General features: G+C 36.6%; 4 protein-coding genes across 8 annotated transcripts in view; 1 reads left to right on the forward strand and 3 right to left on the reverse strand.

Annotated features, from left to right (window-relative positions):
• Positions 1 to 1,818: 1,818 nt before the first annotated feature.
• Positions 1,819 to 3,359, reverse strand: LOC128743042 (lanC-like protein 3 homolog). Its single transcript, XM_053839552.1, has 2 exons — positions 3,336 to 3,359; positions 1,819 to 3,244 (listed from the first exon to the last, which is right to left on the reverse strand). The coding sequence occupies exon 2, from the start codon at positions 3,174 to 3,176 to the stop codon at positions 1,917 to 1,919; it is 1,260 nt and encodes a 419-aa protein (XP_053695527.1). The 5' UTR covers positions 3,177 to 3,244; positions 3,336 to 3,359; the 3' UTR covers positions 1,819 to 1,916.
• Positions 3,360 to 7,460: 4,101 nt separating this feature from the next.
• Positions 7,461 to 8,399, forward strand: LOC128743091 (GTP:AMP phosphotransferase AK3, mitochondrial). Its single transcript, XM_053839611.1, has one exon. It carries the CDS (start codon positions 7,581 to 7,583, stop codon positions 8,229 to 8,231), a length of 651 nt encoding a protein of 216 aa, XP_053695586.1. The 5' UTR covers positions 7,461 to 7,580; the 3' UTR covers positions 8,232 to 8,399.
• Positions 8,400 to 8,572: 173 nt separating this feature from the next.
• On the reverse strand, positions 8,573 to 10,545 carry LOC128740297 (uncharacterized). Its single transcript, XM_053835835.1, has 3 exons — positions 10,320 to 10,545; positions 9,928 to 10,264; positions 8,573 to 9,432 (listed from the first exon to the last, which is right to left on the reverse strand). The coding sequence occupies exons 2-3, from the start codon at positions 10,259 to 10,261 to the stop codon at positions 8,573 to 8,575; spliced, it is 1,194 nt and encodes a 397-aa protein (XP_053691810.1). The 5' UTR covers positions 10,262 to 10,264; positions 10,320 to 10,545.
• A 955-nt stretch (positions 10,546 to 11,500) lies between these two features.
• LOC128743019 (uncharacterized) overlaps positions 11,501 to 17,508 on the reverse strand; it is a 121,605-nt gene continuing 115,597 nt past the window's right edge. For all 5 annotated transcript variants that reach the window (XM_053839525.1, XM_053839521.1, XM_053839524.1 and 2 more), the window contains 2 exons: positions 15,701 to 15,869; positions 11,501 to 14,649 (listed from right to left, as the gene is read on the reverse strand). In XM_053839525.1, the coding sequence (XP_053695500.1) occupies positions 12,029 to 13,192 (1,164 nt within the window). In that variant the 5' untranslated portion in view covers positions 13,193 to 14,649; positions 15,701 to 15,869 and the 3' untranslated portion in view covers positions 11,501 to 12,028. The remainder of the gene's footprint in view (positions 14,650 to 15,700; positions 15,870 to 17,508) is intronic.

A 17,508-nucleotide genomic window follows, 5' to 3' on the forward strand; every position in this document is an offset into this window, starting at 1 on the left:
GCACCGCTAAATCGCTAACCGATCAATCGAGAAACGATAATTATAATTATAATTTATACTTACAAGGAAACATCACTATCGGTCACTGGCTTAGAGCTTAACCATATACACCATAGTGTAGTCCTGTCGATCTAGAACTTCACTGCACTGCTCGTATAGGTGTAGCCTATGGAACTTTTTTGAGAAAACTTAACTTGAAATTTGTATGGGCATTTGACTTAATGGAGGCGCATGGTACATTGTGAATAGCCTGGACGCTTAAGTAACAGATCAAAAAGAAAACGATATTTTTTGGAAAAGGATGATTTGATTACGCAACAAGCATTTATAATCCTTTTTTGTCCACCTAGAAGTGTTACTAAACTTTTCTCATACTGATAATACGTTAATTGCGGTACAAGTTATTCGCTTACGATACAGGACGGTATTTTCTCTCTATTTGAGCTACTGATGCTACAAACTGGATGCTTTTATAATAAATTTATATTTTCAATTTTCATTTACATCCATTTTGGAAAAGCAATATGTATCTGACACATTCCGCGGGCCGGTATACCAACCAGACATTTTATAAAAGTTGCTTTTAGCATTGTTGATTATTTTTCCATGACTGGGCAATGTTTGAACCTTTCAAAATTGCTATAACTGGTATTCTAGTATTTTCGGAAGTTATATAAAATGTGTATTGAAAATAAATGAACTTTACAAGAAATAACTAATTTTTCGTAATATTTTTAAAAATGCTGCTACAGTGCACTGAAGCATTTCATAATATCACTTGTTTTCGACCAACTTACAAAGGAATCTGGCAGAATCCATTCCAAAAATAGTTTGGATGTAATTTTGCAGTTATTTTGAATTTTAAGTAGATGAAATAGGGTATTTTTTTTGGCGTTGTAACGTCACGAAAAAGATGTACTTTTTCGCTTTCGCAGAAAAGTACAAATTCGAACAATCTAATAATCCGTATTCTCTTTGTACTCAAAAACAGTGCCTAAAGAATGAAGATAAGTTAAGTAGAACCTAAGTTACAACTGATTGAAGCTCGCGTTGTAACGTCACGGCGGGCAGCCGGACGGATTCAAAACAAGTGAGACATAAGTAATAGCATCGAAACCTTAAAACTAAGCATAATAGTTGCTTCAGAAAAGTTTCTTCATTTAAAAAGCACTTTCTAGTGATGAAAAAACATTCGGACATTAGGGTGTCCCTAGGCAGATACAAAAAATATTTTCTCTATTTTAAGTCAGAAATGATTGCTGTCTACAGAAAATTTGTAGAAAAACTAATTTTAAATAAACCAGTTCAATAAATTCAATGCTACTTACGGTCCAAGAAATTGACTCCCAGTTTATGAATCTGTACGTATGGCGATAACTCGCAAGTTTGATCAAAATCACTGATTTTCTATCGTCAAGGAAATCGGGGAATCGTCATCGTTCTTTATGGACTACTTCACGAAAAAAAAATTATCAGATTCACAAGCTGAATTGAGAGTTCACCAAATGACATAATATTTACTACTTAATCGCATGTCAGTTAAAATGCAAACTTTCCTTAAATACATGTTGATAAAGCGGGCAATTGATTAGTACGAGAACCGTTTCACCGAAAACGCATTCTTATTGAATACTGTAATACAACAAAAACAAATTGCATATTCACATGCAGTTATTCATCGTCTTTTCATACATCTTATGTAAATGCATCCTAATGTTTTCTAAAACATATTTAACCAGTAAGACAAACTGCAAAGAAGCCGTAGAGCGTAGAGTGTTGAGCTTATGTGATAAAAAATAAATGAACATCAGTTTTACTTCTGTGCATATGTGAAAGGAATCAAAAATTAATTTATTCTCGTGAGTCACATCTAAATTTGATCAACACCTTGAAAAAGTCGCCATAGGTATACTAGCCTAACACTTGGTATCGAACACGTCCATAAACGGAAAGCTGGCACGCTCTGGTCTCAGTAAATCTAACAAGAAACATACAGTGCCCGCGTAACCTTCGTACAGGCTAAAAGGACGATCCGGATTGCGTGCGTATCGGATGAACTCTTCGTGCGTTAAATATTCCATAAACTTAATCGCTCGATGGAGGTATTTAGGGTCCGCTGTCAGTCTATAGAGAAGAAGGAAGACGTAGCCATTGCCAGCAACGCCATGGCAAATGCCAGGACCTTTGCGCAGCAATCCTTTGCGCCAAACCAAGTCGGCACAGCGAACACATGATTGCAGATATTTCTGGTCCTTGAATACAATATAAGCTTTTGCCATAAGATATACGATTCCGGGTGCACCGTGGCACCAGTGTACTAAGGTTTCATCTCTTGTTCGTTGTATGTAATCCTGCAGGGTTACGGGAAAGTTACCTTCTGCATCCTGGAGAGAGAGGAGGCTGTTAATTGTAGCTCGTACTGCCGCCATTTCGTTACTGTTTGGATTTCCCTGAAGCGGCGATTCCAACAACATGTGCATAATGGATGATACACCGTGGGCAGCGCCTAAATACTCATCTCCCCAGCAATGATACATAAGCGGAAAGGGGCTTTTTTGTGCAGTAGAATATCGTTTTCCACTCTCGATTATAATCCCGCAAATAACATTGAGTGTATCATGAGCAAAAAGTCTTTTATCGATAGTCTGATGCAGCCAGTATATTCCACTCAAAAAGCCGGCTCTTCCGAAGAGCAGTTCATCGCTTCCGTTTTTATTAAAATCAATTTTCTTACATACCGAAATCCCGGCCGCAAAATTTCTTAGATCTTCATCCATCTCTTGTCGTAGTCCCATCTTGTGACAGATAGCTGCCGAAACCGCATATATGCCAGCATTTCCGCATAAAAAAGAACATCGCTCTTCTGCTCGAGTAGCATACCGGACCGCTTTTTCTTTAGCATTAGACACATACTGTTTTGCGTACTGTAGAGCATCTGCACCGAAAAGTCCCATTTCATGCAATCTGAAAAACATGTATGCAATGCCAGCATCGCCTACGTACAGGTCACCGCGGTGGTCACTATTCCGACCAGGACGAGTGTTGTCCACAATTAGATTCACATACGATTGAATCAATCCGCGAATATGGTCATCGTTTTTCAATACCTGGCCACCTCCGTAATCCTGGAGCGTATTTTGAAAAAAACGACCGGGACCAGGACCAGGGCCAGCCATTTTAATGCAGCTGTTGCACAACAGCCGTACTGACCTGTAATTCACTGAAAAATCGATAGACTGCCGATCTGCAAAAGTAAAAGCAACAACTGAATTTGGAAACTACGTATTTTAGAAGATCTCAGAAAAATATTGGAGCCTCAAATGAAAAATTCTCACCTATCGATCGTTTTGCTGGCACTTTCTTCGTTTGTTTTGATTCGTTTTTTTTTTCTTTGCCTGTTGGATTCTCTAGGGATGTTAAAAATTTACCAAACTGCGCAGGAAATTCCTGCCAGGAATACACGCTCATAGAGAGTTGATCAGAAGTGAGTAATTTAACTTTTATTAATTTTTCTCATTTTTCTATTATCAATCTATATGACGAAACCATTAACTACTCGCTAGGATGGACGCTACCCATCTCCCCAACTACGCATTTCATCATAGTCGGCAACCCAGCCCCGTTCTTCCACCTATGTTCCTTGAGAGCCACAGCCGCTTCCTTACATGCCATCATTTCAGTATTATATTGTATTGTAACTGTAGCTGCAGCGGAATATTATTCAAGAGCAGTATTGTCGAAAAACTACTAGAACTTTCGAAAAATAGAGCAGATGCGATATAATGGAGGCCTGGCACTTGTTCGAATTATTCCCGTTGACGGCAATTGGGTTGTTTAGTGCATGAGAAATGTCTCATTTAGACACATTTATGCACGAAGAACACTTCCAAGAACATATAACAAAATTTATTTTTGCATTTAAATTGTCTACAGCTTCGATATTATAAAAAACATTATTTTAAATTTTTATTAAAAGACACTTGCGATTATATAATGACGTTCGTGAGTTACGTTGAAAAACATGCATAAGACACGTGAGATGATTTCAACAGGGACAATATTTCATCACTGTGACATCAAGAAATGTCAAAAGGTTTCGCAAACGCGGCGGACTATAGTTGATGCTGAATGTAAGGTTGTCACAAACTATCGGCAATAAGCAGTGAATGTCGCGAATGGTTTTTCGATGGCATGTAGTCTTAAATATTGACCTGACATATTAAACATTAAAAAATATTTTTTTGATGTTTATACAATAAAAAAAAAACCAAATGGTTTATGTTTTCTTATTTTTTATGCCAATCTGCATCATATGCCATTAAAACCCATATACCGTTAAACAACCCAATTGCCTATTTGTAGCGGTAGTCAACCAGTTTTATCGATATGCTCTTCAGATAGTCCTCAAACTGAAGAATTCCCATAACTGAGAAAGGTTCATGTAGTGTAAAACTTCACTTGGAGATATGGAGATCCGTGCAAGCACCATACTCAAAACATTGCCTAATTCCGAACTGCTGCAAATTTTTCATAAATATTAACAAAACTCTAGCTATTTAAAGAATTTAATCACTACATCTGATGATTTCTTATTATTGAAATGGTTTAACTCTAGCTATTCTGTCAATATTTGCAAATTTCTGAAAAATTTGCCACTGTTCAGAATTAGGCACTGTTTTGGATATGGTGCTTGCACGGTATAACTGTCACTGAAGCAAGACTGGATAGGTTGTTATATATATATATATAGAGAGAATTGATAACCCTATGTGAGGATGGTATAAACCTTTGCACGGTGCCTAACCTCAACTCTGGTTTGACGTTTTTGTGTGTTTTGTTTTGATTCCCTTTGTAACCTAATTTTATTGCTAGTGGGTTTATTACTTGTAATTCGCATCACTTGTTTGCGGAAACCGGAAATACCCGACTTTTCCGAGGCAGGAAAATGGTAACAGTTCTGTATAACATATATATTTGTCCTTTTTGCAGTTTTTTGCTTCTGGGTCTTGCGAATAAGTAATCAAAACAAACCCTACAACACTGTCAAACCTGGGACGAAAAAAAACGCACTGACATCTGCGTGCAATGCTTTATTGAAGAGTAGAATCAATATATATAGAATGCCAGTGTCGCTGCAGTGCTCGTGGTAAACATCACACATTTGAAAATTACGTATTTACACTGTATGCGCATATGTGTGAGTGATCGATTCGAAACGGGAATCTGATTGGCCTTGCCAGCGTTGAAAAAGATTTCGTAGGCTGCTCGCACTTACAGGAAATCTCGTGCCGAACTGTCAACGCGTGAGTGTTGACAAAAGCAAAAATACTTCCCTTTCTTTTTTTCTCACGCAAAACCCTGGACAATATCAGCAACGCTGGCAAGGCCAATTGTCAAACTAAAAAGGCAACCCAATAAAAAATCCTTCTGCTTTTCCGTAAATCACGTAGGATTTGGTCGTTTGGGGGTATTTCGTAGGCAGGAAAGTTTTCTATTGGGCAATTTGACAATGTAGTTCCCGTATCCAAGACACGAACCAGCAACATGTTTGCCACCAAAATATCCATGAAACACCAGTGACACTGGCATTCTATATATATTGATTATACTTATTGAAGCGACAAAATTCGAATAGCATGGCCATATTTTAAACGCTTTGACCATGTTTTAAGAAGTGAACAGCCCTTAGCTATCGCTTGTATCAGCCATAGAATCAGATACCTGCTTTTTCTTGAAGAGCTTTATTCCGACAAGATCTAGGTAGAAGCGGAATTCCAGTTGAAGTCTACCAGGATTGGGCAATGAACAGAAACAAAATGCATATCGAGGCTATAAGCCTCTCAAGAGATCCGGTGAGTCTGATCATGACGACCGCAGTCCGGCGGTGAGTTGCTACCGTTCGACTTTGATGGTTTCTCCAACAGTAGCTCATCAGCATTAGGAGGGTCCTTGAGAGATGAACAGCATTATTCATGATAATTTTATATTGTTAGTTCAATACTGTTATCGCGAAAAGTCGCAAGATATACAAAATAGTAATTAACGCACTCTAATAATGGAAGAAAATGAGAAAGTAACAATAATTGTGACATTCAAAACAATACAGGTGATAGTAACAGGAATGATAATAAGTAAAGGCATACTGTTCATAAGTAAAGGCATACAGCAAAAGAGGACACACCACAATAGATCAAAGAACTGGTCGCAGTGGTCCAAGGTCCCCAACAAGGAAAAAAACAGGAATGATAACAATAGTGGCGATGGTTATAATCATAACACCATGAAGGTAAATTATGCAACACTACATAGTGCACCTATTTCTAACTTGTAGAAATGTGATAGAGTTTACCAAATGTAAAAAAGAGAGGACAGAGGAAAGAAGTGGTCTGGTCGGCGTGCGAGACTGTATTCTTCAATTACTAGGTCCCAAGATATATTGAAATCTTGAACAGGATATAGAATCGTACAAACTCCGCCCATATAAGAAATTAAAAAGAACAGTACTCCAAAACATAAACAAAAAAAGGAGCTTTGATTCTCCCACTCCGCCACCTGGAGTACGCTCCCTAAGGCTGATCCACCAAGCTCAGGGTAGCTTAATAGAACCCGAAAGTTAAATGAAAAAAAAAACCCTTTTCACGATTAAATTCCACTACTGATTTATATTGAATTAATAGTGGAACTTAATCTTGAAAAACTTTCTCATTTAACCTAAAAATAAAAAATAAGAAAACTTATCCAATTTAATTCTACTATGTGTATTTTATTCAATGACAGATACGTATTTCGCCTACGACTTGCAGGCTTCCTCAGTGTCTGTTTTCGAACTAGAGTTCGAACTAGAGTTCGAAAACAGACACTGAGGAAGCCTGCAAGTCGTAGGCGAAATACGTATCTGTCATTGAATAAAATACACATAGTAGAATTAAATTGGATAAGTTTTCTTATTTTTTATTTTTAGGTTTCGTATTCTACTAAGACGCTCCAAAAACTTCAGTTTCTCATTTAAATCATCCATCTATCAAAATATGAAATGGGTCACAAACCTAGTCCTGGACTGAATGTGACTTTAAACTTCAACCAAAAGTTGCATAATGTTAATGTTCAAATGTCGTCATCCAAAATAATAATAAGTAATCGTTTATCAAAATACAACATAGGTATTGTAAGCATAAAACTGGTTTCCTTAAAGTCAATAACAACTATCTGAACCAATTGAACCTTAATTCAGAATGCGCTTTCAACCAAAGAACATAAGCTTTTCGAGAAACAGCTCTCTGTTTTGATTCGCTCTGCCGTTTTCAGCATCACGAATCCGGTTGATGGGCATTGGTATTTGTTATCATTTAATAGTGAGTAGAGCGATAAAAAAGAGAAGCAAAACCAAGTAGTAAAACATAGAAGCGATAATTGACTAAGCGGACCGAAATTCTCCTGTCTCAGTTGTATTTTACTATCGTTGCTAAGCGCACGTATTGTAGGAGCTGTAAATATTAAAACTCCTTTAGTAGCCGTTCTAGTTCCAGCTGAATGCGAAAGCACATTTTTTTAATAGGTAAGCGCACGCACACTATCAAACAATGAGCTCAAACCTGTTTCGCGCGGTCATCATGGGGGCACCGGGATCCGGCAAGGGTACAGTGTCCGCTCGAATAGTGAAAACGTTCAACATGAAGTATATCTCCAGTGGAGACATGCTGAGAAGCAATATACAACAGAAAACTGATTTGGGTAAAATAGCGGAGCAGTACATTAAGGATGGCAAACTAGTGCCGGATATTTATATAACCAAGTGTATTTTAAGTGAGTTGGAAAAAATTAAAACAAAGCCATGGTTGCTGGATGGTTTTCCGCGAACTTTGGATCAGGCCGAAGAATTGCTCCACACAGAATCAATCAAGGCGGTAATTAATCTGGACGTTCCATTTGAAGTCATCATCGAACGGTTGCAAAGCAGATGGGTTCATTTACCTAGTGGTAGAGTGTACAACATTGGTTTTAACGACCCTAAAGTGCCCGGCAAAGATGACGTTACCGGGGAACCACTCAGTCAACGACCAGATGACAACCCGGAGGCTGTCCGAAAACGGTTGGAAGTATACGAAGCCTGCACCAAACCATTGAATGAATATTTTCAGCAGAAGGGTATTTTGGTAACATTCACAGGTAAAACAACTGATGAAATTTGGCCAAATGTTAAGAAATATTTAGAGAGGACAGTTCCTAAGTAATACCCATGTAATAAAAACGGAGCTTATAATCGACCGCTATTTTTTGAATGTACAGAACTGCAAAACTGGCCAACACAGTACAATCAGACTGATAAGCAATTTGAAAACATTCGTTATGGTAGAGATAAGAGTATAGTTATGTGATGCGTCTACATATTGCCAAATAAACGGTGCTATTGTTCAAATAAGGTGCTAGATTATTGCTTTCTCACATGTATCAAATGTTTATCACACGTCCGACTCGTCAAAAAATATAAAATGTCATGAAATAATGTTACAAATTCGGATCGAAAAATAAGGCATCATTATTAGACAAGCTTACCATTGTTTATATTAAAATGCTAGTCAGTGCTTTCTTCTCGGTCAGCACTAACGAATTCAATTTCCTCTATTTGATTTCTATGCTGCAAGATCCACTGGTAGAAAGGACATTCCGTCCAGTCTTGAACGATTAGCTCCTTGTTAATGCCAAGTTGCATGACTGGTTGCAACAATTCGGTGTAATTTTCCTCTTTTATAACGCAATCCGGGTAGATTTCCTTCCATCGACACAGCCCGTCACTAAGTTTTGATTGTACATGCCTCGTTAGCGAGGTTATAACAGGCGTATGCTTTTTGTTATTCAAACTATCGTATGGATTATATGCTACCAGACAAATTTCAAGCTTTTGGCAAGCTTCCCAAAGTTCCAGCGATACATTTGGGTTGGTCCCATCGATAAATAACATAACTGGAAAGCAAACCTTTTGCAGTACTAGAAACTTGTAAAATATTCTCGTAACAAAGTAAAAAAATGTCTGTTTCGACATCATTCCTGTTGGATTGTTTCCACAACCATAAAATAATGGAATACTAGAAGCTACATCCGGTGGCACCGCTTCTTTATAGGGGTATACAATCATAGGGAAAGATATTTGTCCGCCAGCAGACGTTATCAAACCAGTCGTGATTAAATCTGGACGAAATTCTTCGTTTGCGTTCCCTGCAAACAGTTTCAGCAATTGTGTTCCCAACCCGAATTTGATTTCGTTGTATTTAAAAATACGTCGAGGCTCGTCAAATACGTCTAAATTGTCCAAGTGTTGAAAGATGTGTTCGTAGCACTGTGACGACGAAAGTTGAGGAGACTTTTCCGCTTCTGTCTGAAGATGTAATGAAATCTGAGGATGCCGCTTTTCAAATCCTCTGCACCAACTGTCACCTATAAAATTGATATACTATTTTCAATATGCAATGGTAACTTTTGTGTTTTGTTAGCAGTGAGCTACGACTTTCGAAATCTATCTAATAAAACCAAAAATCTTCAAAGTTGCTATTTGAGTGTACATAATCGCCTCGATTCTGCATTCCGATCGGGCTCGTTCCGATCAGAAACGTCTCGATCGACGTGTGTTATAGCATTCGATGTATTCCGATCGAAGCGCAATTTCTGATCGGATCCGGCTCCGATCGGTATGTAGAATAGAGGCGAATGCTTGAAAGCGTGTTTGAGATGCAATATTTTCCATTTAATTTTTCTACTATGTAGTAGCAGAATGAATATCTTTCCTATGCTTATATTTGAAACGCTAAGACACTTAAAAAACAACTCTTTTGACAATAAGGTTGTCCGAGATGTGTTGAAAAATTTTGCAGACAACCGAAAGCAGTAAACCGTGCTGCCTTGAAACAGTGGGCTTAAACAATTCTTACATACGAGGTGCTCTGGTACAATTCCTGTTCCTGGGATGAGTTTCCAAAATCCATTGGGCTGCCTCAATTAGGTCCGGTCTACGTATTATCAGTCCCTTCCGATACATGTCCAATATCCACGAAACCATCAGATCTTCTTCGGCTGTTGTAAACGTTAACGATGGACCCATTCTACCAGTGCGATTACGGTTGTCCTTGTACGCGGACAGAGTTGATCGAGGAACTTTAAACTGTCGAGCTGCCCGATATATGCTCAAATTATTTTTGTCTATTGCATCTAAGGCCTGTTGGAGATCTTCCTTGCTGTATTGGCGGATTTTTCGTTCTTTTCTGGACATTGTCTAAAAATGTAAGCTACGTGATATATATCTAAGTAAACTACACTATTACACTTACGTTTTACCAACTTTTAGAACTGCACAAGTGTACTCCTTCTAAATACAGTAATATTTATATTTAAGTAAATTTAAATTAAAAATAAAAGAAATAAAAATCTTTTAGTTCTCTGTTTTCGCGATTTTTGCCTTTCCTTTTTTTGTTTTCGGCTCGGAAGTTTTCTTCCTTGTTTAAGGTTTAAAGCCTAGTATCGACCTGAAAAGAAATGGGCAAACAGATAGGCCAAGAAATGCTGAAGAAAAGATTTTCCGTTTGCGATTTCTTTACCAGTATGCACCTCACAAGAAATATTGTTTTACTTTCAGATGGCGCAGTTTTACATGCCAGTGAATTGAAACGTCACTTTTCCGTACACTCAGAAAAATTTCATGGTAAATTCTACCATTTTAGGGGTAAGCTTGACCAGAAAAGTATGGTGGTTTTCAACCGACTGGGAAAACTGGTCTAGACAACATTTTCATGGTTATTTCGACTATAAGCTTGGACAATGCACGCATGGTACGGTTGACCACGCATAGCAGGGGTAACTATAATCTGTATACCATAAAATTGTCATCATTACAATGCTTTAGTTATCTTAACCACTTTTTGTATGGTTTTACTGACAAGAAAATAGTCATCTTGGACAAAAATCAAACGGAACTAGCTGGTTGCAGTGACAATTTTATGGTAAAAATGACCATGCATGAATGTGACAACTATAATTTAAAACTATAAAATTGTTATCATAACAATGCATTTGTTATCATGACCAGGTTTTGTATGGTATTGCTGACAAGAAAATAGTCATCTTAAACACGCAATGAACGTGACGAGTTGGTTGTCGTGACAATTTCATGGTAAAAATAACGTTATTAGCTATTGTTGAAATAACCATGAGCGTAGTCATCTCAACTATAAATTTTATAGTTTTTATGATCATTCATGTTTTACTTACTCCGAATGAAACAAGCGAATCTTTTGCAATAAATAAATGTGGTGCACCTGCAAGTATACTTCCAGCTGCACCACATTCATTTATTGCAAGATTCAATTGATTCATTCGGAGTAAATATAACGTGAATGGTCATAAAACTAAATTAGACCAATTTCTCATTATCTCACAATTCAAATAACAAACAATCGTTTATGTCAACATATATATATATATAATATATATACATATTGTAGATTACCTATAATTTAACAAGAATGTTACATTTTGGAATTGTTTTCTTTTCTTATAAAATAACATAAGTTGGTTATATTATATAATATCGAACAATATGTTTCTTAGTGGTTTCTTCTGCTGTTACAAATAAGCATATCTATAGATAGCCGCTGTTTCGAAGTCACAGATTTATTTCATTTTGAAATGTTCAGACATTTATTCAAAATAGTCCTGTACGTAACCTAATAATATTTTTTTAATCTTATTAACTGTTTATTGTTAATTTTGTACACATGTATTGGGGGTCCATCAAATTCTTCTGCTTTGCATATAACATATCTGGAAAGGCTATCCATGATTTCAAAAGAACAACAAAGAGTATGTATATAGCCCTGAATCAACCATTCTTTGCATGATATAAACAATTCTTCGCCGCATATTATCAGTTCTAAAATTTCCATGAGTTGTATATTGTTCATGTTGATCGATGAAATTGTTAAAAAATATCCCAATCGATATTCTGTCCCTTTGTATGTTACTAAATTACAAGTAGATATATTTAAAGTAGGAAGTTTATAAATGTTTTCAAGTATTGAAAAATTTCTAAGTTCGGAAGCAATAATTTTCCTTTGGTGTATTTTATAATGGGTGGAATGAAATTATTGTCTTTCAAATTATTTGCAAATACTAAACCAGCTTTAATGCAAAGGGTTAGACAAATATTAACACGGGACGTTATGTTTCTACAATATTGTTTGAATATTTGATGAAATGCTTCAAATCTGAAGCACCAAATATAGCGGATATGACCTACATGTTTGATTGATTGTACATAATGTAACGGTATATGATATTTGGGTTTTAATTTAGTTTTAAAAAGTTTTAAATATAAGGTATGATGATATACAATTTGTTCCTGCAAAGCATCTAGAATTTCTGTTGTATACCTAGGTAACAGTATTGAATCAACCAATTCTACTAATGAGCAAGCAAAATCCCAAACCTTATCGTTTAAAGGAAAAAGTGTACCAAAAAGCAGCGGGAAGTAATGAATAAACATCATCATCTCGCGAGCAGTCATCTTGAAAGCTACTTTAGATATGTGCTGTCTTGTAATTTTACGAAACTTATTTCTATTTTCCGTGGGTCCAAAATCGAAGACTTGAATACAGTAATTAATTTTTTTGAGCGAAATTTTCAATTTTACAATCATGTATTCTAAAATGATAGCCAAATCATAATTGCAAATGCCATGCGAAAAAAAATCATGCATGATATCAACCACTTGGTTGTTTACAACATGAAAACAAGTAAGCTTATTTAAATCTGACGGTTCTTCGATTCCTGTTTCCTTGAAGTCTCTATGTTTATCTTCATTGTAATTTTCGACAGTTCTTATCAACGTGTCATCTATTATAATTTGTATTTGAGCGTTATACTTATTAGTTTTACAAAAACGACAGAAAAACATCGAACTGAATGATGGAGCAAACCCTGAAAGAACGTTAATTCCGAGGTTATCTCCCAAAAAGCTAACTAGAACAAAATATACTTTAACTGTTTTTCCCTTTAGTTTTAGATTTAAACCATTTGTTTCTAAATCTACAAATATATCTATCAACTCCTTTAGCGATTCTGATGGTCCTAACTGTGAAATAGCATTACTTTTAAGGAAGCCAGCTACAAAAATATTAGCCAGACGAGAATTTAAATATGTGGGCATAGTAGGAGTTATAATATAAACACTTTTTGTACACCGGAATGAGCACCAATTGCATCATTAATCTCGACGTCATCCGAAAATAGATGAAATGGTATAACTAATTTATCTTTGTACTCGCTTTTTATAGTCTTCCATGCATACCCATTAATCAAACTCGAAATATTTTGATTCGACTCCAAAGTATTTATATTATCAAGTGTAATACTCAGATTACTCTTCGTTTCAAACAGTTTTCTTATTTGAAATTTGATTGGTGTGAGACAACCTTTTACTTATCCGTTACCGTCTTTGTCCACATATTTTAATACACGTGGTTCTTCTGTTAATTCTAAACTTTTCAACTGTGAGTTAAACCTGTGCTCTGTCCTAATAAATTCGAATGGATCTTTTAAATCCCTTAGCAAATTTTTAACATTTGGACTACCTGTAAGTTGACTAACCTGTTCAAAGGCATTTATTATAGGTCCTACAATATTTGATGTAATCGATTGTTGTAAATTTAAAACTTGCTTTCGTGGTAATATTTTTTAGCGTAAAGATTTAGAGTAAAATTTCAGATCAGATCAGATCAGAGTTACTGATGATGGACCAGGTTGTTCAGCGATGATGGCACTACTTTTCTGAATAAACAGATCCTGTTGTTCAGTCAATTTGACGTTTTTGAACGATTTAGAATGCTGTTTTAATATATGTCGCACTGGAAAACAGTGCGGGGTACGCACACTGTACAATGGTAAGTAGAATATGGCAACGATCCGTGAATTCCAGTAAGATGTTCGAAATATGTTTCGGCTTGATGAAAAACGTCATCACATTTGAAGCATACCAGACCGTCTTCCATCGTCAGTATTCGTGTTTTTGATAGACTAGTGTATCAATAAACGGGTGTTTATGCATATAGCACTTGTTATTTTAAACTGAATGAGCTGCACACAGCGGATAAAATATATAGTCCTATGATAGGTGCCATGACTATCACAGATTATCTTAATTCATACAATGTTCATTCTGCCTGTTTTGGAGAAATTGCTCTAACAGTAAGATTTGTTTGTTTTGTGCGTGTTTTCGAAAGTCTATTTTATAAAAATAGCGGGAAATAAAACCCCAAAATAATACTGCACTCTCTGTGAACGGCAGGTCCAAAACGAATGTGAGTTTCAACGCTACATCAACAGCACGAAGAAATGACGGCAATATATATTCTAGTCCATTGTAAACCACGAAAAATGTAATTTGGTCAGTATTCTTGATGATGAAAATTCGCGGGGGCAGAGAATCTTTCACTTTCTGTGTATCTTCGCGCAGCTTTGCAGTTGCATCTGCGTACTCCTTGTTGCATGAAACTAGAGTACATACGTCGTTCTGTGCTTGAACTATAGTCGGTAATTTATTGGCAGAGTTTCTCACCGGTTTTATAACAGCGTGGAACAATGATGCAACGATATAATGACGGTAATCTGTAAACAAAAACATAATTATTTCGATTGTATGTAGAGCAATAGACCATTTTACGAACTGACAATATTGCTGATATTGGTATTGCTTACCCGTGGGGTCATCTGCGGATTGTCTAAGTGCCAGTATGGGAAAGCGCAATATTAATATCAGCACGTTACCTTGTCGCTTGTCATATATGAAATGGTCTATAAACAACGTATGGTCACAGACAAACAACCAGAACTCTTTAACTTTAAGGTGAAATTAGTCGGCATTGATTCTGCCAATTCCGAAAGCAGTTTTTTTGTTTGAAACAAACATTCTGTCCATGAAAATATAATCGCTCTGGTCAGATTGTGCAGAAGAATGCAATATTTACATTTTCATGAACAGAATCCCGCTTTTGGGCTCAAAACTGCTTCCGAAATTGGGCTCTCCGACGAAAAGTTAATGACTGCTAGTTTCCCGTTAACTCATTATGAACATTTTGCTTGAACACTGGCTCCATCCATAATCAATCTTTTTAAATTTTAACTTACAACAGGGGTATCGCTTACATACTTAATTTTTTTATCGAACTCTGAGCAGCCGAACGTTCGGCAAAATTCGATGGTGCCAATCGACGTTTACGGATCATTAGTAATTCGCTATGACGGCGTTACTGATATTGTTCAGGGTTTTGCGTGAGAAAAAAAGAAATGGAAGTATTTTTGCTTTTGTCATCACGCACACGTTGACAGTTCGGCATGAGATTTTCTGTAAGTGCGAGCAGCCTACAAAATCTTTTTCAATGCCGTCATCGCGAATATTTGGCATCATAAAAATTTTTTACCGAACGTTCTGCTGCTCAGAGTTCGGTAAAATTTACGATATTTTACCGAACTCGGTACTTTTTTTAAGTGTGTAAACTAACAATTATTTTATAAGTGGTTTTTCCCTCTGTTCGTAAAAAAGCACCACTTTGGCGAATATGGAGACATTCTCAACCAATACCAAATTTGCAATGACTGCTTCAGCGTGCGAAAAAATGGACAGTGAGTTTTATGTCTGTTTGTCTGTGTATGATACTACCTGTTTGTAAGTTCTCGGATTCCAGCTGGTTTAAAAGATTTATACAAAATTTGTCTTTTATAGTGGAGTGTTTCACATATTCAAGAAAAGAATCAGCATAATTTTCCCATTCCGTAAATAGGCAAGACGTGTTTGCATCACTGAGTATGTTGGCAAAATCTGCATCAACCTAAAAACGGAAATCCAGGTAAAATTATTATATTTAAAATTGTTGGACAAACACTAATTTCAGTTGACACTCAGGCTCTGTCGAATACATCGAAAGAATCGGCGCTTATCGGTTTAACGCTATATACCGTGGACCCCCGTTCGTTTGACTATTTTTAATTTGAACACTTTTTAATTTGAACCCCGTTGGTTTGCACGACGTGCAAATTAAAAATGGTTCAAATGTCATTCTCAACATGACATCATTTGTTTATGCGGACAATGCACATAAACACGATTTGTTTGTACTGACCTAGCGTGTTTAATCGGTTTCACATTTCGTTTTCCTAACGATTAAGATAGAAATCCGATCGGAAAATGCAATATTCGCACTTGCAACTGCCAACTAAAACAAACCACCAAAACAATAACAAAGAGCAGGGCAGCCAGTTCACACAGGTTTCAGCATATTTCGGGTTACCAGTTATTCAAATTAAAAAGTAACCCCGTTAGTTTGCATGAGGAATCGTTCAAACGAACGGGGGTCCACTGTATTTCCATCTCATTTTGGTACACTCTTAATTAACAACAGCGCGTGGCTAGTCACGTGATCTGTTTGGTGTTTATTAGGAACAGAAAACGTCCAATAGTAGTTCGAGGGCTTTTCTCAACCACATTGGGTGTTGGAACCTGTATCAGTGTCAATCTACATCATGTTTGAAATCGCTCGTGAAACCTTCGCAATCAATTTGTACTATAAGCTATCAATTATACTAGATTCTATACCATTCCCCCGATAACCAATTCCCCGATAACCATTCCCCAGAAACCCATTTCACAGAATTCTATTCCCCAAAAAGCATCATTTCCTACAAAATCATTCCCCCGAATGTATCACCACAGAAAAAATTCCTAACCCCAAAAAACCCCACATGCCAAATTTGATTCCATTTGCTCGATTAGTTCTAGAGTTATGAGCAAATTTGTATTTCATTTGCATGGGAGCTCCCCTCTTAGAAAGGAAACAGGTCTCAATACACCATAAAAAAATCCCACCTTCTAAAATCCCCACATGCCAAGTTTGGTTCCATTTGCTTGATTACTTCTTCAGTTTTTAGTAAATTTGTGTTTTATTTGTATGGTAGTCCCCCGTCTTACGCCCACCAAAAAATTAGTCTCTCATCCCCTTCATAAAATCGCTGGTCATTTTATCTAGCCAACGACATATAAATTGTTCAGTTTCGTTCAGTAGTTTAATAGTTATTATCATTTGAAATCTATCATTCAAACGTTACACTTTTATTTTCGTTTTCACAAAGTGCTACCCAGTCCCAGTATAGTACATAAAGACGTAGTCCTACGTCAAAAGCCAACCGTTACATCTAGAAAATACAGGTACAGACGAGCTTAACCTAGAAATCAATATACAGATGGTGTGAGTATCAAAATATTACAATAGGAAATGCTATCATCAGAAGTAAATGAAATACGGCGCCCAAGTTTACGGATCCGCAGCCCACACCAATCTTCAATAACTGCAAACACTTCAAAATAGTTCTTCAAATCTCCATGATACCTGAAAACCACACCAATACATGTTATTCATACCGAAACAGGACAATTGATGATCAAAAGCAGAACAGAACTAATAACACTCAAAG

This window comes from Sabethes cyaneus, chromosome 3 (genome assembly GCF_943734655.1).
Source record: "Sabethes cyaneus chromosome 3, idSabCyanKW18_F2, whole genome shotgun sequence".
NCBI lineage: Eukaryota > Metazoa > Arthropoda > Insecta > Diptera > Culicidae > Sabethes > Sabethes cyaneus.